Source organism: Parathielavia appendiculata (genome assembly GCF_033297405.1).
Source record: "Parathielavia appendiculata strain CBS 731.68 unplaced genomic scaffold N657scaffold_7, whole genome shotgun sequence".
NCBI classification, from domain to species: domain Eukaryota; kingdom Fungi; phylum Ascomycota; class Sordariomycetes; order Sordariales; family Chaetomiaceae; genus Parathielavia; species Parathielavia appendiculata.
The window spans coordinates 1,118,202-1,141,474 of NW_026944226.1; the positions used below are offsets into that span (position 1 = coordinate 1,118,202).

Sequence of the window (23,273 nt, forward strand, 5' to 3'; positions counted from 1 at the left end):
AAACCAAAAGCACGCCGGGCTCATAATGCGCCATCACTCGTCCTCCTATCCCAATCCATAACGAAAGTGTGTAGCAATGAGAAAACGGAGAGGAACCCGTGGAATCCCTCGTCATATTGACTGCCGGCCAAGCCCTTCGAGGAGTCAGGAAGCCAAAAATTGTTCCACCCTGTCTCTCGCAAGTAATTAAGAGGCAGTTATCGTCTGCCTTAATCGGATGGGAAACGCAACCGGCACCTCCACCATGGGCCGAACCCCAACCGATCCCGTTGTAGCTGGCGGAGAGGCATGGCACATCCTAAATGATCCTCAGCATGGGCACTTCCTCGCCATGCCGCTCCGACGGAATCGACACACTAGGCCGCCCTGACATGTCTCCACTCGCGGCGTCACGGAATCATAGGAGATGGCGGCTGCAGAGGGCGGAGCGCGCAGCAAGACGAGTAACACTACTCCTCGAGCCGCTCCCCTTGTGTCTCCTGGTCCGTGTCGTAGTTTGTCATGTCGACGTCGTCCTGTTGCCGTGACGTACTCCTCCCCTCTCCTCCGGCCCCGGCTGGCCGGTCTGACTCGGTTGATTCGGCCTTGTTGCTGTCTACCTTGGCGCTAGCTTCTTGTTCTTGTGCTTTTGCCTCGTCATATGCGTCCTTCTCCTGTTCGTACTCAGCCATCTGATCGTCGGCGCGCGTCTGGTACTCGTCACGCCGGCTGTCGGGCAGCTCCTTCCAGCGGCGGGATAGCTCCTCTTCTACGTTGTCCCCTTCCTTGGCCTTGTCCTTCACGGATGGCCCGGCTTCGGCGCAGTAGAGATCGAATGCGCTGCCGGGCCTCTTGGGGGCGCCCCGGTGCACGCCGTTGGTCGTGCTCCCCGCCGCGGCGGAGAAGGCGTCCGAGCTGGGCGAGTGCACAAGCAGGTTCTGGCTGATGAAGGTCGAGCCCGGGGTGCCGGCGTTGACAGAGGAGGGGGCATCGAGGCCGGGAAACGCCGATGGCTTGCGGTGGCCTCTCTTGATACGCAACGGCTTCTCCTTGGGCTGTGGTGGCGGAGCGGTGGTGTCAACGGTTGGTGTCCTCGTGGAGGGGGGCCGTTGCTGGCCGATGCCGGAGAGTCAGCTGTCCGGCTGGGAACTTACTGTCGGCGGTGGGCTCGGGCTGCCGTCCGAATCCTCCACGTTTGTGCTTGTCCGCTTGGCGAGCTGCTCGAGCAGGAAGGCACGCTCTAACCGCATCTTCTCAACCTGACGCTTGAGGCGCGCAAGGCGCAGTCTGGCGGCATCGTTGGCATCTTCGACTTCGCTCGTCCGCTGCTTCAGCTGGATGCACTTTCGCCGGTAGGCCTCCTCCACCGAGGGAGGGAGCGCAGGCGGGACGGACGTCGCTAATGGAGAGGTCGTTCCTGGTTAGCAACGGATTCCATGGTGAAAATGCTTTGCATGGCATTGAGAGTGGACCAAATCGATTGAATGTTTCAGTCGATACGCTCCACAAGCTGCTGATGGAGCAAGCCTTGAACGTACCAGGTGCCATGTCGCTCAGACGTCTGAAGTATTGAGTGTTAAGATATGTGTGTGGTTATCGATGGAAGTACGATGTGTGAATAGAGAGGCTTTGGAGCGACCGGCGGAATGCGTTATTGAAGTAACGTCTTTGGGCGAAGTGATAAAAATGGAATTCGATTGGAACTGAAGGTAGTTAGCTGCCAGGAAGTTGAGAGCACGTGGACCGGTAGTCTGCCGCGATACTGGATCAAAGGGAACACACAGCAAGGCTGAGGCAAAGGATCCACTCAGTAAGTACCAACCCCCCTGCGCTGGGCTCTCTCTCCATTGGATCCCGCCGTAGCTGCGGGGCCAAGGCTGCAGACAACTGTGTTGACTTCGATTTGCTTCACCCAACTTTTTTTTATGGGTCGCCAGGAGTGGGCAGCAGCGGGAACTTGAAGCTTGAAGTCGCGAGGTCAACTTGCGAGTCGACGACACTTCAGCCAGACAACCCCACGAGCAGCTCCGAACCACCACCAACATGTCGCTGAATATTCCCGGCGCCCCGAATGCTGGCTTGTTCAAGCAGGGCTATCAAAAGTGAGTATTACGCTATTATTACTGAGTACTCTACCTCCTTTGTAACCCCCCTCACCCCGCCATAACTCTGATGGGGTGCCAGCCTTGTACACCCACCGCAACCCTAAAGCAAGTCTAGTATTATAGCTGACGAGCCCGCTCTTTGCTCATCGCAGCTATGACTCGGAAGATGGGGCAGTTCTGCGCAACATCGACGCCTGTCGGGCCATCTCGTCGACGGTCCAGACGTCGCTGGGTCCCTACGGCCGCAACAAGATCGTCATTAACCACCTCCAGAAGATGATTCTCACCTCTGACGCCGCTACCATCCTGCGCGAGCTTGATGTAGTCCACCCCGCCGCCAAGCTGCTCGTCATGGCCAGCCAGCAGCAAGAGTCCGAGATGGGCGACGCCACAAACCTCGTCATCGTCCTCGCCGGCGAGCTGCTCAAGAAAGCCGAGGATCTATTACGCATGGGGCTCAAGACATCTGACATCGTCACTGGCTACGAGCGCGCGCAAAAGATTGCTCTCGACACGCTCGAGGAACTCGAGATTGACAAGGTTGGGAACTTGCGGTCACAGGAGGAGCTCAGCAAGGCCATCCGGACCGTCATCGGCAGCAAGCAAAACGGCAACGAGGAGTTGCTGGCCAGTCTCGTCGCCGAGGCCGTTCTGTCGGTGCTACCCAAGAACCCGGCCAATTTCAACGTTGACAACATCCGCGTCGTCAAGATCATGGGCGGCAGCCTCGACCAGAGCCGCGTGGTCAAGGGGATGGTGTTCGGCAAAGAGCCTGATGGATCCGTCAAGAAGGCAAAGAAGGCCAAGGTCGGCGTCTTCACCTGCCCCATCGACATCAGCCAGACAGAGACCAAGGGCACCGTATTATTGAAAAACGCAAAGGATATGCTTGAGTTCTCCAAGGGCGAGGAGGAGCGCCTCGAGGCCACCATTAAGGAGCTGCACGACGTCGGCGTGCGTGTCGTCATAGCGGGCTCCACCGTCGGCGAGTTGGCCATGCACTACCTCAACCGCTACGGCATCCTGTTCATCAAGATCCTCAGCAAGTTTGAGCTGCGGCGAGTGTGCCGGGTCGTAGGCGCCACCCCCCTGGCCCGGCTAGGTGCGCCCATGCCGGACGAGATGGGTAGCATCGACGTGGTTGAGACGCAGGAGATTGGCGGCGACCGGGTGACCGTCTTCCGGCAGGAGGACGAGGCCACAAGGACGGCAACGCTCGTCCTTCGCGGCGCCACCCAGAACCACCTGGATGACATTGAGCGGGCCGTGGATGACGGCGTCAATGTTATCAAGGCTATCACCAAGGACGCCCGTCTGGTCCCTGGTGCTGGTGCGACAGAGATTGAGCTCGTCGAGAGGATACAGGCTGTCGGCGACAAGACGCAGGGGCTGGCGCAGTACTCGATCAAAAAGTTTGGCGAGGCCTTTGAGGTGGTGCCGCGGACCTTGGCTGAGAGCGCGGGTCTGGATGCCACCGAGGTTCTCAGCCGGCTGTATGCTGCCCATCAGAAGGAGGACGGCTGGTCTACTGGTGTCGATATCGAGGTAGGTGGCCAGGAACACACAAACCCTGAGCGGTTGCTAATTGCGCCTCCAGAACCAGGATAACACGGGAATCCTCGATGCTGAGGACGAGGGTATCCTTGACCTGCTTGTGAGCAAGCAGTGGGCTATCAAGCTTGCCACTGAGGCTGCCCGGACAATTTTGTCGGTTGACCAGATTATTGTTGCCCGGCAAGCTGGCGGGCCGAAGCCGCCTGGACCCAACCCTGTGAGTATTCCCGTTTGCCCCTTAGTCTCATGACAAACTCTAACTCGTCGCGTGTGATAGAACTGGGATGAGGACTGAGTCTGAGAGAGTCTAAGCAAGGGGAGTTTTGCTGGTCTTGCCTGGCTGTCTCGCAACAGTGGCATGCTCGGATTTAGTCCTAATGACATGTCCATATGACTGTGGCACCTAGCCTGATGTGACTGGCTTGAGTAACACCACCGACCTGAGATCTCGCTTTGCCCTTGCCGCATTCTACATATTGTCCTTGCACTATTTTAATGAGAAAGAACGGTGCCTGCTGGTCAAAAAGCCGGGAGACCTCCGTTCTCTCATTCTACTCACCCAATTCTGTGCTCCGACCCGACGCCGAGACAGGCGGCTGCACCCATCTCTTCGACCACCTAGACATGCCCGGCTCAGTGCCCAGGTCGTCTGTGTCTGCCTACTAGCTTGATATACCGATCTGTTGACGAGAATAGGTGGAAAGAGAACTTCTCTCTTTCCCTGCCAGTCGATATGTCCGACTATCAGCCCACCGCCTTCGTTCGTTGCTACAACAGAGCTGCATGGAATATGACGAATGCTCACCACCAAATCAACAAACTATGCAAGATCTGGAGAAGCTTACGGGTTCCTGTTGGTGCCAGGCATTCTAGACTGGATGTTCCACAGCAGTGGTTCTGTCTTGACAATCAAGGGGCCGAATCCAGACCAGAACAGTTCCTCCTGTCTTCTCCTACGAGATCCGCTTTCTCAAAGTGTACATTCTCTGTCAACATCCCGCTACCCTTTCCGGCCCTGCTCAGTGACAGGATAATATACAGGATATGGTACGGATGTTGTTTATGAAGCCGTCTCATATGAATGCTAGATGTGAGCACTGCTCGTTCTCCCGTCATCAACCCATCTCCAGCAATGCCATGGGCCTTTCCTTCGAAACTTTTCGTTTTCTTCCCGAATATAGCCCTGACAGCTAGAGTTCCTTCATCAACGAAGCGGAATGCACAATCTGCCCTCAACGAAGCGGACACATCATTGCCCAGAGTGCGCTCTCTCCTGCATGGCCAGCAGCCAAATACATAGTCAACACACAGACAGTCCGCCACACCATCACGCATGGCCTCTACCAGTTAATATTTACCGGATTTCAGCCTAGAGCGGCCTTCTAGAAGGCCGGCACTCGCCCGCCCAACCCGCACTTGCAGGTGTGGCGACATGCTTGAGCGCAAACCGCACCTGACCGCGCAGCATTCGTAACACTCCCATTTGACCAGCAAGGCAGAGTCGAACTTCCCAACTAGTACCGGAGGTTCGCAAGCATGGCTCGAATACGGAAGAGATGTATTGGCGATTAGACGTCTAGTTCGCCGCATGGGTCAAAGCCACGCCTTTCCCGTCCAAGGTGTCTCAGGGTGTCTTCATGTCATGGCGATGAGCAGATACGCGGGATAGGGCAATGGGATCAACGACCACGTTGAAAGGGGTCATCGAAAGGGCGGGATGGCGGGGCTGAGGGTCACCACCCGTTTCTCCGTTGAACCGTTTGTGGTGACGACCTGCAGACAGAGCCCGGTGTGGTCTGGCTGCATGTGATGGCCCAAACGCTGACACATGTACGCTCAGTACGGTACCTAGAGGCGGAGGAGTGGGGTTTCGGCAGTGATACCGGGGCAACGGCATCTTGCAAGCTGTTCTACCACTGTCAGGTGCGGGCGCCAGATCATCCGCCAAACCCCCCCACCTAACTTTTTTCGAGGCTCAGGCACACCACTGCAAATTTCATATGCATCTGCCCTCACCTCCTATTGCTGTTGGAAAGCCAACAGCCACGAATCTACCGTACCGTAGTAGTTGGGCACCAAAGGATGGGTAACCACTCAATTGATGATGATCCTGGTGTCCGTGTTGTTCCAAAAGTTACCCCTGTCTCCTGATCCTGAGAATCGTGGTGCCAAGCCAGTAGTCACCACCGAACTGCCCTCCCACCACCTGCTAAATCCAACAACAGTACAGTCGTCTTGTCTGCTTCCTGTTGTATATCCGGTCCATCTTCCTTGGTGAGCCTGTATGCGTCATGTTATACCAATCCGGGAGTTCTGACTCGCCCGTTATTGTCTGGTTCCGTGAAATGGAGGTGCATATGACTATAAGGAAATCCAACTCACGGGGGCCAACGAACCCAAGACTGTTTTGAAGAAACAGCTGCAGTGAAACATGACTCATGCACACAGATTATAGATGCTTTCGCGGTGTTACAACAGGCCTTGCTCTTGCAGCAGCACTGTTGCAGCGCTGCAACTCCGAAACCCGCGGTATGGCGCCATTTCGATGCCTGTTGCAATCTGTTGGTGATTGGCGGCCAGGCAAGGTCTCAATCTCTGGCCGTTGCTGCTCGCCTCACAGATTGGAAGTAACCCAAGAGAGCGGTGAGCCTAGGCTTCAAGTTTCCTTATTAACGAGAAGGAGGACTCGCTGACTAGATGCCCGACGAAGAGGTTGAAGGTCCCAGCTAGGTTGTTGTGAGCAATCAGAATAAGAAGGGAGGTCAAATTCGACTACATTGCATCAAGCAGGCAGATGAGGCAAAGTAGTAGTGTAGTAGTACATATCTATGAAGAAAGCTGCTTCTGCAAGCTTATTTTATATAGTTTATAATTCAGCCCTGGTTTGTTTATCAGCATAGAACTTCTATAATAAGTATCATATCTCATATTGCCTTCACTTTAACCTTCTTATATTCTTCTTACTTGCTTCCCCTTCCTCTTCCCCTTCCTCTTCCTCTTCCTCTTCATCTTCATCTTCCCTCTCCTTCTCCCTCTTCTTCTCACCCTTTATCTTTATCTTATATTTTGTCTTTGCATTCCTTTTTTTTTTTCGTTTTCTTCCGTTCCTTCCCTTTATTCCATTCATATCTAGTTAACTTACCGTATGTAATCATTCCATATGGACACCTCCTGTCCTGATCTACCAAAAGCCTTTCCACCCTTCCAGTCGTCCTTATGCTTTCTGCAGCATGCACAGACCTTGCAGGTCTTTGTCAGCGACTGGTTGTGTAGGTTATCTGGGTGGAGCTGTCCAGATCCTATGATGACACATACATACGGTAGTGCCCAGCCATGTGCCACGCTAACGAACAAATACACAGTAAGGGTTGGTATTGGATTCGGAGACTGAAGAACGCCGGGATTGGTAGACCCCATCTGCTGACCCGACAAGACGAAACCTTTACGCAGAGCGATGTCGTGTGAAGTTGGCACCCTGAGGCTTGAAACCTGGACCTTGGTGCTCGGGGATTGTATGCCGGCCTGGAATTGATAACTGACTGGCCGAAGTGACAGCTCAGCCATGTTGTTCCCAAAGTGACCGAGACGGGAGAGCCAGCGAATAGCCAGGCCAGGGTTAGTCGCCAAGCTCAGCTGCTGGCCATGAAGTTTCCAGTTCTCAACTTTGACTATAGACTGTCAGGCCCTTGAACCAGGAATCCAAGAAAGGGTAAAGGCATTGGATACGTTGCAGTAAGAGCACCTGAGCTCTTGAGCACCTAGGCGTGCAGTAGAGAAAGTAAAACTCGAGGACCCGCCAAGCCATGGCACTCCGTACGAGTCGTAGTAAGGTAAGGTACCTTACCGGACCCTTGTGTGATATGTGAAATGTGATCACTGATCTCGGGCTGGCCGATTGATGGCCTTCTCAAACGCCAGGCCGGCGAGGTTTTGACAACGCTGTTGCTGTCGATCGACGCATTTCTTGTCATCCATAGGTCCGTACACGAGCCAATCCAGGTTGCAGGTGGCGGATCGCTCAAGTTGTGCCTCCTTGGACACGCAGCAAAGCTCTGGGCTTGATTCAGGCCAAGACACGGGAAAGCATACCCTGTGCGTGTTAGCGAAGGATCCATCCATTGCATGGCTAGGATTATTTTGGAACGAGTGGATGAGCGGGGAGGGACCCAAGTGCCCGGACTCCATCAATGCCTTGATCGTCATCTAGGACGGATATCTGCACGGATATCGCACGAACAAGCGGCACGGAAGTGAAATCAGTGAAGGCATTGGGGATTTGGCGTTCGAGGTTCAGTGCGGTTTTGTACCATCGTCAACGTGTAACTAGAATCGGAAATATCTCCATTGCCTCTTTGCCTATTCGAGGTTGGACTCGCAACCTTGACCTCACCGGCACTTCCAGCACAGAGAGGCCTTGTGGAGAAGGCCTATGGTTAGCGTTGGGTCCTGCATCGCTAGGTCCTCCACCAAAGATGATGACCCGGCGGCCGGAAGAGGAACATGTTTATTGGCATCGCGCACGGACAGTGCAGAATGCAGCGCGCATGACCGGGAGCCCAGGTTCCCATCGTCATTGACCAGACTTCTCAGCGCTCATCCGAGGGAGGTTCTGCTGGGCCTCGAAACTGGGCATTTTGGGAATGCGGAGAAGTTAATCCTGTGATCAGCGGAAAACACGGGACCTCGAAGAAATAACGAATTGCTTGGACAGAACGGTACAGATCATACCGATCACCTGTCGATGCGGATCATCGTCGACCATCACGGGGAAAGCGCCAACGATAGAGTAACCGTGGGTTAGGCGACCTACTTCGTTCAAGCCGCCCACTCTCTTGTAAAGAGTGGATGTCACGGCATACAACGTGTAGTTAGACCATTGCGCCATGTTCCCAGAAAAGGGTACAAATGATTTAATCCGACAAAGTAGTTTAGTTCTGGTGAGCACTATTACAATGCTAAATCCAATAATTTTATATAGCCAAATACTACAATACGAGAAGACTTTCTATATTTAAGGCTTTGTCTTAAGAACTATCTGTATAGGCTATCAGTTATATATAGCCTTTTGAGCTTACTATAATCTTATTTTCTTTCAATATTGTCTATAGTTCAATACTTTTCTTAACTTCTTTCTACTATATTCATTATACTACACTTAACTAATGAATATTAGGCTTTTTAGTATCTTAAGTTAATATACCAAAGATATCAGATCTAGAAAGCTTAGAGATAGAGAGTAACTATCTCCTTACAATAGCTAGATATATCTAGAGCCTTCGATGTAGTTAACTCTATAAGGCTACTAGATACTTTCGGGTCTGCGGCTTCTCTAAGTGGCTAGTGCAGTAGACTAAGGCCTGGCTTGAGGATAGAACGGCTACGTTCTATTTTGACAGATAAGCTACAGAGCTTATACTAGTTAAAGATAGGGTTCTATAGAGCTCCCTACTATTTCTAATCCTCTTTATTCATTATATTGCTTCCCTATATAGGGCGTTGAAGGAGAAATATCTCGGGATAGCTATAGTGAGCTTTACAGACGATGCTAATCTCCTAGCCTTTAGCCGAGGCCCCCAGGCCAACTGCCGGCAACTAGAAGAGGCCTGGAAGACTTGTCTATAGTTGTAACGGGCTTGGCCCGTAAAGGCCTCGGCAAACTCTCGGCCAAGACTCGAGATTCGGTGGACTTCTATCTTGTTCGATATCGGCGCACAGGCCAAGGATGTGGAGGTATAAGACGGCAGGTATCTCGCATAGTGTTTCACTCTTTTTCTTCTTCTCTCTCCATTCGAGACAAACTCGTAGAGTCGTCACCAGCTAGTTGCAATATACTCCTGGGACCGTTACATAGTGGGCCGAGTCAAGAGGGATGGTCTTTCCCGAAGAAAAGAGCGAGCTGATCTACTTTAATAAAGGCTGAAGGCAATAGCAAAACTTAGTCAACCTGGCTCACCCACAGGGCCAAGGCTTCAATGCTATACAGCGTATGCCTTCTAGCTAGTTCCTTAGAGTCTGGTTAGATTAGAAGCTAGATTAGAAGCTAGATTAGAAGACTCTACCGGGAAGCTATCGAATGAAAGCTGCAAATATAGGACTTTGCACTATTTAGAATAGCTGCTAAGACCTGAGGCCCAGCTCTAGCCAAGGCTATGGAGGTCTATACCAAGTGCATTCGCAATGCCCTAGTCTACGGGGCTTCAAGCTTCCACCAGCCTACCCCTATTAGAGGTCAGCCACAAGGCATTGCAAAAGACCTCTAGAAGGCCTAGAACAGGAGCTTACAGATAGTGGCCGGGGCCAATAAGGCTACCCCAACCCGACACTCGAAGCTGAGACGTAGGTTCCTCCACTTAACCTTTATTTCAATAAAGACTAGCCGACTTCGAAGACAGGCTCTAGAAGCCTATCCTCCTAACTCCTCAGCCTTCCCAGCTGACAATAAGGCCTGAAATAGGGCCTGCAATAAAGCCTCCTCTTCTAAGCTACCGGCCTTCCAGCTTGCTAGTCGAGGAGGCCTGCAATAGGATCCGCAACTGCTTCCAAGGACTATAAAGAGCCAGAGAGCCAATGTATCCTCTAGCAATAGAAGAAGCTAGAGGCTATTGCAGCCTAGAGAGCCTAAGGCAAGGACTCTACAGAGTCTCTCAATAAGGCTAGCTAGGCCTAAGAGATTATCAACTAACTATAATGGTATAGGGCCTGGAATCAGTCTCTACCTACCATACAACTAACTGATTATTAACTGAAACTTGACAAAAGGGCGCTAGAAAGACACGAGGGCCTTATAAAGGCCGAGAGCTCTCTACTAACCCAGGCTCAGCCGGAGCTATAGGTATCAAGGACTTCCTCTTCTGGGCTAGAGTCTCTCGAATACCTACTCTCTACTCCGAAAGCAGCTAAGGCAAGGAAATAGTGGAACACGTAGCTGTATAGTGCCGCCAACTATTGAAGCTAAAAATCTGGCCAGCTACAGAGATACACTCACAGAGAGACCTGTACAAGGCTCTCGACAAGTAGGGAAATAGAGAGAGAAGACTTGTAAGAAAGGTGATTAGGTAGCTACTATGCTATAGGAGGCTCTTAGAGTATAGGCTAGTTCAATAGCATAGTTAGCTATTTACGCCTTTCTTTTCGCTATAGTGGATAGATTCAAAACTTCAGACTGATATAAGGAAGATATGAGTTTTTAAATCAGCTCTACAGGCATGGTTTTCCTTTGTAATCAGTAATAGAGAGTCTGGCGAGTCCTAGGGTATAGCGGTATAGGAGTAATAATAATAATAGTTATGGTATTATTATTCGAAGATGTTAGTCTCTTTGTTGAACTGAACTGGCTCCTTGGCACCTGGATTCAGGTGCTGGGCACTGTTGCCCAATGCAGTAAGCGTGGAAGACTCGTCACCCACCCAAAAGCAGGGTCTGGCGAGGGTCCCGAAGCCCTCGGTTCTTTCAAGCAAAAAAACACACCTAACGCATGGTTCAGACAGTCAATTCAAGCTTCATCTTGTGCCTCAATTGATGCAGTGTCACCTGGTTGGTCTATGCCTATTCGAGCCTGTAACTGTTGCTGTCCAACACTCTTCAAAGGAAGACATCTATCTACCTAAAGTTTTGTGTGGGACTGTCTCTAGCTTATATAGGGTCTCTGGCTTTTGTTACCCACTCTCTGCAAGGGAGTGGGCGGCTTGCACGGAGTGGGTCGCCTAGCCCACTTAGTTCGTTCACATTGAGGCCCTTGCAACTTCAAGATCTACAATGCGGCGTCTCCGCGTTGCTGATCAACGGTCTCAAGCGCAATTTTCTGAGTGACATATGTTGATCATTGAGAACCGTGATACTCGCTATACTCTCTGAGCATGACAGGATTCCAAAGTATATACGCACAAACGATAAGGCGTCGTTCCAACCAACCAGTGAAGTTGGCTGGACAGAGAGCCGCCAATGATCTCATTGCTGTGATTCTTCGGGCCTTCGAGAAGGGCAACCCTGATGAGTCCCTGACGTGGATCCGTCACTTGCATCGGAGGCCCGGAGCGGCGAAGGCAGACAAGTTGGGCAAGAGATCGGCGTTCCACTGCTGTCAATGAGATTTACACATGTCGCGCTAGCTCGGCGCCAATCTTCGGTGAAGGAGGTTACTTCCGCTCTTAGCTTTCGGCTCTTGGCATTCGTCGTATGGATACTGCAGAAATTCCAAAGATGCTATTGCGCTATCAGCCAGCCGCAGCTTTTTTGACCATGATTCGATAACGGGACACCAGCCCGGGAGATGGGCAAACCCCATAACGTTAGACCCCAACGCCACGTGCTGGCGGCCACGAGCGCGGCTTGTTCCGGGTTCTCGCTGTGAAAATCATCGGACGGGGATTCAATGATTTTTCTGCTTCACAACGGCGAGCACCACAAGTTTGCTCCTGTCTCATCGCATCGAGCACCAAAGGCCCAACAGGGTGAATGGTGCATGTTGTTGGACTTCAAGTTCCCTCAGAAGCTTCATTCCAGTCTCATGGTACGGTATTATACCAGCTAAACATACCGCGAGATCCCGCCGATGCGGGCAGGAACTGATCTGTCTCGGGACTCAGGTCAACAAAAAATCTGCTCCGTCAAGGACTCTATGGCAACCTTTCCCTTGCTTCTCTCTGAATTCTTGCCCTTCTGTTTGTCGACGGATTCGACATTACGAGCCAGCAAAGCAGAATGGGATTAAGCGTTGCCTGCCATCCTATGCCCGTGAGGTACTCGATTGAACTGATTTTCGTGCAACGGAGATGCTGTTATGTGTCCTTCGTTCAACCAGGGCCGAATAGTTACAAACCCTGCAGTCCTGGACACTCTGAGAGGCCGCTTTTTGCAAGTAGGTCCGGCTCATCAATCATTCGTGCGATGGAACTGACCAGTCAGCCCCACGGGCGGAGACAGAGCGAGGGAAGCTGTGTGCAAGGATCAAGGATGCTTGATTCCTCCTCCCCTATTCGGTCCCGCCCAGCCACTGACCAGGCGGAATTCATCAAGACTGGACCATCCACCCCAAATTCCCATCTCCCCCCTCGTTGCGCGATGCCGCAGGTGCAGGAACGGGACCAGCTTCGTCTTGCTGGACTCCTCGAATCATAATAAATGCCTTCTATGGGCCCAATTTTTTCACTCTCTGACCATTCGGCTCACACTTTTGGACGTTCCCTTCGAAATCCATTGACCAACCAATGACTGTCTCCTGCATCGAAAGAGAAGCCACCCATTTTGCTTCATTCAAGAGTCGGGATATACTCACGATTCGCGCACTTCACGGACACAGCACTGAACCCCCACGGATTCCAGGAAAATAGGATCTCGCCTCAACAGCAGGAAGGATCGGTTGGCCTCAAGTAGTAGCCCCTGACTACGGGCATACGGCATCTACACCATTCGTTGACGAGACGCGACCCGCGCAAAAAGCAAACCTCGCCCTTTCTTCTGGCGACTCTGCCTTTTCACGCCGTCCTGAGTTCTTCTTTTTCCCTCTCTACGACCGAACTCAGAGTGGCCATGCCCCGCCTCCCCTCGGACCGACGCCCGCATTGTTGATACCACGTCTGAAACACGGGCCCCCTACAAGGGTTCGACCTTAACCATCGTGCGGCGCTTCCCATCCGGGACGGAAGCAAGCGATATACTTCTGGCTGCGACAATACCCGGCCAACAGGCAGCAGATTTCAGGGCGAACGAACCGCACCGACGACACGGCCCGGCAGCCACCACTCTCTCATCGTGATCTCACGATAATCGCATTGAGGTTCGCCTGCCTGTCCACAGTTGATTTCGCCCGGACGAACAAGCAGACGCAAATCAACGCTCGGGCAAACCATATACCATTCCGCCACTACATGTTCAGCAGTAGATCTGACGCATCTCGCAGCAGCAAGACTCACGGTTTTGCCCAATACCAGGAACCGAATACTCGCAACGCCTCTCCGTCGTTGCTCGCTGAGCTAGGATTTGTCAGTGCCACTTCCCGGACGGCTCGGTCTGGCGGCCGCAGTGCACGGAGAGCAGACCTCGACCGAAGGACGTACGACAACGCTAGTAGCATCACGTCTGCTAGAGTCTACCCCGTTCCGTCATACCTGGAGAAGAGTACGTTCTGTCGTTGCGCCCTGCATTTCCTGACTGCGTCCTGGCGAGGACGACTTTCTCTGATTTCGCCCGCGCCTTGCTGCCGTTCTCCATAACACTCTAGCACTGGCAGCCCAGTGAGCGAAGCTTGTCACACGGTGACTTCACGGTGACGCCTAAGGACAGGCGGCTAATCTGTGCTGGGAAGCAGCAGGTTTTTCCATCGCTTCTGGGACTCTTGGCCCACCATCCCATCACTTCACCACCTCGATTAGCTCTCGCAAATCGCGCCGAAGCAGTTCAAGGACACCATCGACAGCGCGGAGCATTATGAATTCAGACAGGAGTCGGTCGCGCCGTGAGCGCACCTTTGTTGGCGCCGAGTGCGCTGTCTGCGAGGAGCCACTCGAACACACGCTGCGCGGCGAGAGGATATTACAGTTCTCGTGTGCTCACGTCTCGCATGAGGCATGCTTTTACGAGCTCATTCGAGAATTCGAGTCGCAGTACTGCCCGGCATGCAATGCCCCGCTGCATCTGGACACAAGTCGAGGTGGGAATGTATTGGATATAGGTGAGCTCGTACCGTGGACCACGAGACGACACCATGCTGACAAGCCGGCAGAGAAAATCAGCAGTATGGTACGCGCGGTATCCGTGAGCGATTCGCGGTCACAAGCTACTCCTACCCCAACTCCCCACTGGGAAGACCAGCCGGGGAGGCCACATAGCCGCGGCTCGGGGGCCAGGCCCGGCCACGGCGCGGTGCGAGAGAGTGTCCCCAGAGGCAGCCAGCGAGACAGCCGTGAGAGTCGCGAGGGCCCGTCGTCAGAGCATCGCTACAACGGGCAACGACACATGCGGAGCGACAGCGAGGCCACAGGCGTTGCGTCTTCGGGAGGGTATCCCGAGACGACACAAAGCGGGCCGCCACGGCGCCACGATTATGACGTCCAAGCGATGGAGACATCGCTGTCCAGCCCTCGGGCCGTCACCCGGAATCCCATCCCTGCACCAACTGTTACGGTTCGCTCCGAATTCCCAACCATCAACAGGTCGAGGCAACAGCAAACCCTCACTTGCCTCGTCACAGTTGAGGTGCCCGATAACAAGTGGCGGCCGGATCCCGAGGATCTGCAGAGTGTGCCGCCCCTGGCGCTGCCCAGGATAGAAGAATCAATCCGCGTGCCGTCCCCTGCCCGAAGTGCACCTCGCTTTTACCCCTATGAATCTCCCGAGGTACTGGCTGAGATGACCGAGAACCTTCGCAACCGAGTAGACAATTGGCATGGACTGGATTTTGGCCGGTAAGTGAGGGAGGCCGCGGTTCGGGTTCAGTGATTTCGGACGACGAACGACTAATACGCAACGATAGGTTCGGTAAGCTTCGGCTCTACGGCACTCTCCGTGTTGGCAAGGACAAGGTGTCCTGGCAGGAGTTGGAGTGCTACCTCTTTGCCGAGATGCTCATCTGCGTCAAGGAGAAGAAGCACACGCACGCGCCGCAGGGGCAATGGGGAGATGACTCTGCTCCACGCAAACCGGCCCGCTGCACGCTCAAGGGCTCTATTCTCATCAAGAAGCACCTTAACGAGGTTTCAGAAACCGGCAATCTGGATGAGAACATTCTCACCCTCAGCCTGTCGGTTGCTGAGCTACCGCAGTTCCATCTCCGCTTCGAAAACCGCAACCAGCTCAAGCTTTGGCAGCAAGCCCTCCTTGATCTCAACGCTGTCGAGACCTCACCCGTACGCGGTCCCGACTACGACCGTGGTGAGTATTCGGAACCCGACGAGGACGACTGGCAACGGAATGGGTCTGGGCGGCCACAGCGCGTGTCGTCCGTGGCTTCGTCGTGGGGCGGAGCGAAGTCGGCGACAACCGCTCCCACCGAATACACCAACTTTGCACGGAGCCCGTTGCTACCTTCAATTCATGTGCCTGTGGACGTGGTGGTTGTGGTGCCCATCTCGGCCTCTATGCAAGGGGTCAAGATCAACCTGGTCCGGGATGCTTTACGGTTCATGGTACAAGCCCTCGGAGAACGCGACCGCATGGGCTTGGTGACGTTTGGGTCTTCGGGCGGCGGTGTCCCTATCGTCGGCATGACTACCAAGGCATGGCCGGGTTGGAGTAATGTGCTCGGCTCGATCAAGCCCGTCGGACAGAAGAGCCACCGCGCCGATGTCGTCGAAGGGGCCAACGTGGCCATGGATCTCCTTATGGGCCGGAAGTACAACAACCCAATTGCTACGATTATGCTTATTAGCGATGCCTCAACGTCCGATGCTGATAGCGTTGACTTTGTTGTGTCGCGGGCAGAAGCGGCCAAGTCGGTTTCCTCTCCCCATCTTATCTGATTATTAGGCAAGGCTAATATGACTGTCTAGAATCACGATCCATTCCTTCGGCCTTGGAATGACCCACAAGCCAGACACCATGATCGAACTCTCTACGAGAACCAAGGCTTCATACACATACGTCAAGGACTGGATGATGCTCCGTGAGTGTCTAGCTGGGTGCCTTGGTTCCATGCAGACGCTGTCGCACCAAAACGTCAAGCTCAAGCTCAGGCTACCCGAGGGCTCGCCGGCAAAGTTCCATAAGATCAGCGGCGCGCTCCAAATCACGAAACGCGCCACGGGCCGTGACGCGGAGGCTTCCCTTGGCGACCTCCGGTTTGGCGATAAGCGCGACATTCTCGTGCAACTCGTCATCATGCCGGACACGGCGTCGCAAGAGCAACTGCCGCAGGACCCTTGGGACAATATCGTGTCTGGGTTGGAGGCTCTGGGCGGTCCGGTAGACCAAGAGGATCACAGGACGGTTTCGGTGGAGGAGGTGCCCTTGATCCAAGCCGAGCTCAGCTGGGGTGACATCTTGCGGGACGGCACCTCCCAGCACACACGACCCAGCCTCCTCGCCATCACGATGCTGCCCGCATCCTCCAATTCGAAGAAGCCGTGGGCCAACACGCCGCCAATCCCCCCACACCCTCACATCGTCCAGCGGCGGATGGAGCTCCTGACGTCAGACATGTTGACCCGCGCCCTGACCCTGGTCAGCAGAGGGCAGCACGACCGCGCCCACACCCTCTTGAACGAGACACGTTCCATCCTCAAGGGCCTCGGAAAGGGCGGCCTCCCTCCCGTGCCCCCCGTCCCGGCCGGCAAGTCGCAACCGTCAACGCCCCACCCAGGCGCCGAGGGCTCCCCCACCGTCGCCGGAACCCCAGACAGGAAAAACTCGCCGTCCCCGACATCCGCCACCAACCCGGCTGCGCTAGCAGCAGCAGCCCACCAACAACAATCCATCGCCCGCAGCCGCTCCAACGACGCCCTGGGTCTCGTCACCGGCCCGCCGACGACGACGGGCATTGACGCCAACACTGTCGCGGCGCTCGATGCCGAGCTCGAATCGAGCCTGGAGTGGATCAACCACCCGGCCGTGTTTGGCCGCGACTCGCGCAAGGCGGTACTGCAGGCGATTGGGGTCATCAGCTCGCAGCGGGCGTTCACGTTCCGCACGCCGATCGAGAGCCTTTGGGCCGGGAGGATCAGCGGGGTCAGGAGGTTGACGGAGAAGAGTCGAGAGTGGAGGGAGGAAGGCGGCGGGGAAGGGGGGATTATGGAGGAGGCTTGATTCTTCGCCCCTTGCCCTCTTTTACTATCGGTGCACGTGGAATGGTTCTCGTCATCTGTTTCTTTATTGAGTTTCTGGGCCCTTTTTTTTTCGTGCACCTGGTTGGCATACTTTTATTTTGATGCACCGGTCAGCGCTGGGAAGATACCATTCTGCTTCTTGGTTTTTCTTGCGTCTTAGCTCTGTTCTTTTTGAATTCTTTGCTAGATATATCCTACCCTGCCTACTTAACTTTTACTTCTTTACTACATTTTTCACGCACACAACACTTTCTACTTGTATGTATGTATGGCTAATATTTGGCCGTGGAAGTGGTTGGGCAACGTAGGTGGCCCCCGTCGTTGGGCTGGGTGATGTCGGTATCTGTGTGGTCGTGGGGAGCATTGTGGATGGGCTTCTTGGAATGGATGAGCTCAGAAGCGGATGAGGGCAAGATAAAAGAAATAATTCTTATGCTTCATGGTTATGGAATGCGATGCGATGACTCAGGTCCTTGGTTGTGCTTCGATGCCTCTCTGATACGGGGCAGGATACGGAGAGGAGATCTGGAGGTGTCGGGGGAGCGCGATGGCGAGTGAGGGGTTTGCGAGGGTCATGATTGTATCGCAATGGAGCTGCGACTTCTAGGTTCTTTGGTCATGTTCTAGGGTCTTCTTGTTCTCAAACTGAGAGTCCTGGATTGGAGTCATTGGCATATAGACTGTCGTGGTGCTGGTTTCATGGTTCGCTGATGTCTTTGTATATGGGATCTTAGACGGGTAGTTAAGGTACAGAGGTAGATCAGGACTAAACACCTCAACCGACTCCGTATTGGCGCTTGTGGTTCTCTGTTTATTTTCATTCCCCGTATTCATGTCCGGTCCTCTTTTACCTCTTACCGACCCGGCTTTGTCCTTCGTCCATCGAAAGGAGCCGGCTACCGACGACCCGACGACATTGACGGAAGTTCGGAACGGGCCGCAGGCGCGGCTGCCGGGTCTCCGGTTCGGGAGAACAAGGAATGCATGGATGTACCGCTTCATCCATGGTGAAAAGTAAGTGCGAGTTGGCCCGAGACAAGCTCATTACCTGACTCCGAATGCTGTGTGGCCCGTAAGACGGTGCTTAGTGCAACACTCATTCAGGTGGTCGATCTTAGCGTAAGGCCGGGCCATTATCCATTTGGCAAATGCGCAGAAAACAAGCGTTCCACTGGAACAACACTTGAAAACGCAAACAGCGCGGCCGGGAACAAGTGGGTCGCAGACACATCAATAAGCGAGTTATCAGATCATTGCGATAATCTGCGGCCAACCAAAGCAGGGGATCCATTCAAGATCCGGTGATCCTGCGGGTCCAGGTCCGCTGACGCCCTGCCACAAGCAACGTTGAGAATCCAATTTTGGCTGCCCGAAGATGGGGTTGCGAGTCGAGTTGGGCAGGTGCGTGGTCGTCTATTCCACGCGGGCGTGGCGAATCCCTCGGCTGTCCCCATGTACGGAGCATTCCATTCCCTCTTGTGTGTGCGGGCATTCGGCATCTGCGTGCAAAAGGCGCTCTGGAGTCAAGAGACCTGAAACCTGCGCCCGACCTTTTTTGGACGTGGGGGATACCGGACGGTTACCTAGCCTGACGGGGGCTCAGCTGCTTGAGTGAGTCAAGGATGCCGAATCCGAAGTATTAACGGCCGATCTTGCGCCTTGCATCAAGCCTCGTTTCTCCATGGGGCTTTCCCCTTCTTTTCGGTTTTCTCCTCACATCGGCACGATAGAGCTTGGCGCCCCAAACTTGATTCATGCGGTCGCTTTGGACGCTGTCCGCCAACCGACACGCTTCGACTAGTCGGGCACGGGAGTCCACGGATGCCTGTGGAACACAGAGAATCCCATCAGGAACACGACGGGACCATGAGGGCAGCCGATGATGACGCCCGCACGCTGCTCCTAACCGGGCAACCTGACATCGCCGAGTATGGCGCGGGAATACGCGCCGACCTGGACAGCTCCGCGAGCTGTAGTGTTAGCGACACCAGTTCCGATGTGCAGGACGGCGTTAGGCGCATCGAAGCTGTTGCTCGGACATGGTCGAAATGGGCGTTGGTGATTGCTTACATGAGGTTAGCAAACCGCATGATCAAGGCCAACTGCCAGCCAAGTTTGCTAACACGGCGACAGCATTTTTCTCATGGCTTTCACCGTTTCCCTGGAAGGACAGGTCACCTACTCCCTGGCCGCGTTTGCTGTCAGCTCATTCAACAATCACTCCCTGCTGTCGACCGTCTATGTCGTGCAGGGTGTTGTCAACGGTATGCCAGAGACGGCGACCACAGCTTCCCAGCTAATATGCCACAGCTGTCATCAAGCCGCCCATGGCCAAGATAGCAGACGTGTTTGGCCGCCTCGAGGCCTTCTGCATCTGTGTCCTCCTCTGCGTTCTGGGCTACATCCAGATGGCCGCTTCAGAGAATGTCGAGACATACGCGTTTGCGCAGATTCTCTACTCAGCTGGATCAACCGGGCTGCAGATTCTGCACCAGGTCTTCATCGCTGATACGAGTGACTTCCTCAACCGCGCCCTCCTCTCCAGCCTTCCTGATAGCCCGTTCCTCGTGACGGTGTGGATCGGCCCTGCTATTGCCGCTGCCATTCTCGCCAACTCATCATGGCGAGTAGGCTACGCCATTTGGGCCTTCATCCTACCCATCGCCTTCTTACCTCTAGCTATGAGCTTGTTCATCAACCAACGGAAAGCCGAGCGGATGGGTCTGCTGAAAAGAAAGCGTCATCGGGAACCCAGCAGCGACGACGACGAGTCCCCTCGCGCAACAGCAAAGCGGCTCTTCCACGACCTCGACATGGGGGGCACTCTCCTCCTCTCCGGTGGCCTCTCCCTGATGCTGATCCCTTTAACCCTTGTCTCTCGCTCTCCCTCCGGATGGCATGATCCCAAGCTGCTGGTCATGATGTTCACAGGCCTCGTTCTCCTCGTCCTCTTTCCCTTCTGGGAATCCCGCCCGCACCTCGCCCCTCACCCCCTCCTCCCTCTGCAGCTTCTCAAATCCCGCACCTTCTGCACCGGCTGCGCTCTCGGCTTCTTCTACTTCGCCGTCTTTTACATCGCCGTTCAGCCCTACTTCTACTCGTATCTCCTCGTGGCCCTGAACCTGCCCGTCTCCCAAGCCGGGCCTATCACACAAACCTTCTCATTCGCCTCCACAATCGCCGCCTTACTAGCATCCCTCATTATCCGGCGCCTCTCCGTCCCCCGTCCCCGACCGTTCATCTTAACCGGTGCCGCCCTTTACACTGCCGCCATCGCGGTCCTTCTGCGCACCCGCACGCGTGGCGCCTCTATCCTCTCCCTCTTTCTCGCCCAGACCACCCTCGGCGCTGGCGCCGGCCTGATGCATGTTGCGACCCAGCTGGTCGTGCAGGCGGCGGCCAGCAGCACGAATATCGCGCACGGGCACGCGCAGCAGTACGTCGGCGTCGCTACGGCGTCCTTCCTGACTATGGGTCAGGCCGGCTCGGCGGTCGGCGCGGCGGTGTCGGGCGCCGTGTGGGGCAGGCTTGTCCCGGCCAAGCTGGCCGAGTATTTGCCCGACCACGTGAAGGGCGAAGCGGCTAAGATCTACGCGAGTGTCGTCGTTGCATGCAGCTATGCGTGGGGCAGCCCCGAAAGGGAGGCCATTGCTAGGTCGTATCAGGAGACTATTACCGTCTTGTTGTGGGTTGCCCTGGTCGCGTGTGGGCCGGTCCTGGTGTTGGCTTCATTGGTGGGGGACTATAGGCTTGATGGGTTTGGGATGGGGCAAGTTAGGTCGGTGCAGGATCGTGAGCCTGCGGTGAGGGGAGGAGGAGCGGGAGTGTGGTGGTCTCGGTGGTGGAGGAGACCGAAGGGGAGAACTACGTCGGTTTCTGGATTAAGTGTGCATTGATCAGATTGTGGATAGAGTCATTGCATGATACCCTTAGTTCTTTGAGTATAAAGCCTCTACAGCATAATTACATCCTGTCGGGTTCTGTCTGACCTTGTCAATAGTGTTCCACTTGGACTGGCCCCCTTCAACTCCCTTACGGCTCCAAGCGCTTGGTCTCGAATTGAAACCCACCCCGCTCCAGCCGGTCAATGAACGGCTGACCCAGACACGCAGGCGTGTACACCCCGCCAGGAAGGTCAACGTCCTCCTGAAGCAGCGTAGCCGCAGCCTCAGCCAGCAAGATACCCGTCACTGCCCACAATCGCACGTTAGTACGCTATCCGCCCCCTAAGAGCGTTCTAAAAAGAAGGGAAAGAGAGAATAGATGACTCACGATAATAGGTACTTCCCCGAAACCAAGCCCGACACATCACCGCCTCCCCTCTCCCGCCTCCCTCATCATCATCACGATCGACGTACCCAACCCCACGGTACTCAATTTCATCCCCGCTCGCCACCTCCGCCTCAGGCCCTTCGCCAGGCTGGTACACCCACCGCGCCAGCGCTCTCCGCAGCCACGGTGTCGCCACCACCAGGCCGAACAACACCAGTCCGAAATGCACCGCCATGCCCGTCAGCCAGTTCCGCGGCCGCATGTACTCGCGGAAGGTGAAGCGCGAGCCGTAGAACTGGGCCTTGCGCGAGGGCACAGTGCCCAGTAAGCCCCAGGTTCGCTGGACTATCGCGGCGTCGGTTGTTCCGGCGGGGGAGGTGGTTAGCAGGCCGAGGTTGGGGACGGTGGTCAGACCCGTGAGGCGGGTGAGCAGGGAGGGTTTGGGGGACCGGGTGGTGGATGGGCGAGGGAGGGGGGAGAGGGCGTAGGGCTTGTAGGATGTGCGGAGGTCCGAGAGGGTAAAGTTCTCTAGGATGGTGAGCGCTGTGGAGAGGGTGCCGCCTGATGGGGCGGATCTGGTAGGCGTGGAGTGGTTAGTTTGAGATATCTCGGGGGGGCGGGGCAATAAGGGGAGGAAATACTTGAGATTGTGGATGGACACGGTTACGTCCCGGATTGGGGAGGAGTAGGAGTCGCGGATGAAGGAGGCAAGAGACCAAGTGACGAGGTCAGGCGGGGCGGACTCGATGCCGATCTGGGGGAACAAGAGGGCGCCTGAGGCTTGGGCGGCCAATTCGTGTTTCTTGAGCATCCTGGCTACGAAGGGGACCTCGCCCGTCACGTCGAGGTAGTGCGTGCCATTCTCGGCGCAGGCCTTGAAGGCCGGCTCGCCCAGCTTGCCGTACGGGCCGACGGTGGTGATGAGGACGAAGGTCTTCTTGGCGAGGCTGGCCAGATCCTCGTCTGTCAAGCTGCAGATCTCGATGCCGGGCTGCACACGGTCTGGGTTCAACTTCTTGCACTCGGCGACTACATCCTCGAGCTTGGACCGCGAGCGGCCTGCTACGGCCCACTTGAGATCGGTCGGCAGGTGGGTGGTAATGTACTGGGACGTGTATTTCCCGGTGTAGCCTGAAGCTGATTAGCATTGGTTGGATTCATATTACAGGGTTAGGCTACTCACCAGTAGCACCAAGGACGACTAGGTCGTATTGGCGGCTGTGTTGTTTGAGCGGCATTGTCAAGATGTCTGACGTGAGATAGTATCCACACTGCAACGCAGTCCAACAGTATGAAACTATTCCAAGATTGCAAAAGAGTTAATGCACCTGGTACCTTAATACGGCAGAACTTGAATAGAATGCGCTTTTCACAGTTTTTCTTGTATAAATCAAAGACTGACACATTGACACGAATGATCAGGAAGCTTGAGGCTTGTTGAATTCGGCCATGAATTGCGAAATCGGCGGAAATCGCCGGTTTTTGACCCGCACTTAGATCTGTACAGCTCCATACGGTACGTTTACCCCTTGATGAATGCAACAACGTCGCGCCTCCGTACCGAAACAGCAAGTTTGTATCGATGCGATCCACCAAAGGCGGCCGC

General features: G+C 54.7%; 6 protein-coding genes across 6 annotated transcripts; 3 read left to right on the plus strand and 3 right to left on the minus strand.

Annotated features, from left to right (window-relative positions):
- Nucleotides 1–449: 449 nt before the first annotated feature.
- On the minus strand, nt 450–1,733 carry N657DRAFT_690971 (uncharacterized protein; the record flags this gene model as incomplete). The annotated part of the gene is made up of 3 exons (XM_062797076.1): nt 1,518–1,733; nt 1,134–1,378; nt 450–1,091 (listed from the first exon to the last, which is right to left on the minus strand). Exons 1-3 carry the CDS (start codon nt 1,525–1,527, stop codon nt 450–452), a joined length of 897 nt encoding a protein of 298 aa, XP_062647130.1. The 5' UTR covers nt 1,528–1,733.
- A 289-nt stretch (nt 1,734–2,022) lies between these two features.
- Nucleotides 2,023–3,933, plus strand: N657DRAFT_656615 (T-complex protein 1; the record flags this gene model as incomplete). The annotated part of the gene is made up of 4 exons (XM_062794720.1): nt 2,023–2,081; nt 2,237–3,629; nt 3,682–3,855; nt 3,916–3,933. 4 exons carry the CDS (start codon nt 2,023–2,025, stop codon nt 3,931–3,933), a joined length of 1,644 nt encoding a protein of 547 aa, XP_062647131.1.
- Nucleotides 3,934–6,417: 2,484 nt separating this feature from the next.
- On the minus strand, nt 6,418–7,755 carry N657DRAFT_460299 (uncharacterized protein). The gene is made up of 4 exons (XM_062787476.1): nt 7,365–7,755; nt 6,954–7,306; nt 6,781–6,878; nt 6,418–6,517 (listed from the first exon to the last, which is right to left on the minus strand). The coding sequence occupies exons 1-4, from the start codon at nt 7,441–7,443 to the stop codon at nt 6,505–6,507; spliced, it is 543 nt and encodes a 180-aa protein (XP_062647132.1). The 5' UTR covers nt 7,444–7,755; the 3' UTR covers nt 6,418–6,504.
- A 6,308-nt stretch (nt 7,756–14,063) lies between these two features.
- Nucleotides 14,064–17,375, plus strand: N657DRAFT_574595 (uncharacterized protein; the record flags this gene model as incomplete). Its single annotated transcript, XM_062789039.1, has 4 exons — nt 14,064–14,307; nt 14,359–15,040; nt 15,109–16,065; nt 16,124–17,375. 4 exons carry the CDS (start codon nt 14,064–14,066, stop codon nt 17,373–17,375), a joined length of 3,135 nt encoding a protein of 1,044 aa, XP_062647133.1.
- A 1,375-nt stretch (nt 17,376–18,750) lies between these two features.
- N657DRAFT_646145 (MFS general substrate transporter) lies at nt 18,751–21,373 on the plus strand. Its single transcript, XM_062793071.1, has 3 exons — nt 18,751–19,470; nt 19,529–19,659; nt 19,706–21,373. The coding sequence occupies exons 1-3, from the start codon at nt 19,217–19,219 to the stop codon at nt 21,289–21,291; spliced, it is 1,971 nt and encodes a 656-aa protein (XP_062647134.1). The 5' UTR covers nt 18,751–19,216; the 3' UTR covers nt 21,292–21,373.
- Nucleotides 21,370–23,149, minus strand: N657DRAFT_690976 (uncharacterized protein). Its single transcript, XM_062797077.1, has 4 exons — nt 22,851–23,149; nt 22,309–22,798; nt 21,668–22,242; nt 21,370–21,585 (listed from the first exon to the last, which is right to left on the minus strand). Exons 1-4 carry the CDS (start codon nt 22,903–22,905, stop codon nt 21,428–21,430), a joined length of 1,278 nt encoding a protein of 425 aa, XP_062647135.1. The 5' UTR covers nt 22,906–23,149; the 3' UTR covers nt 21,370–21,427.
- Nucleotides 23,150–23,273: the final 124 nt, after the last annotated feature.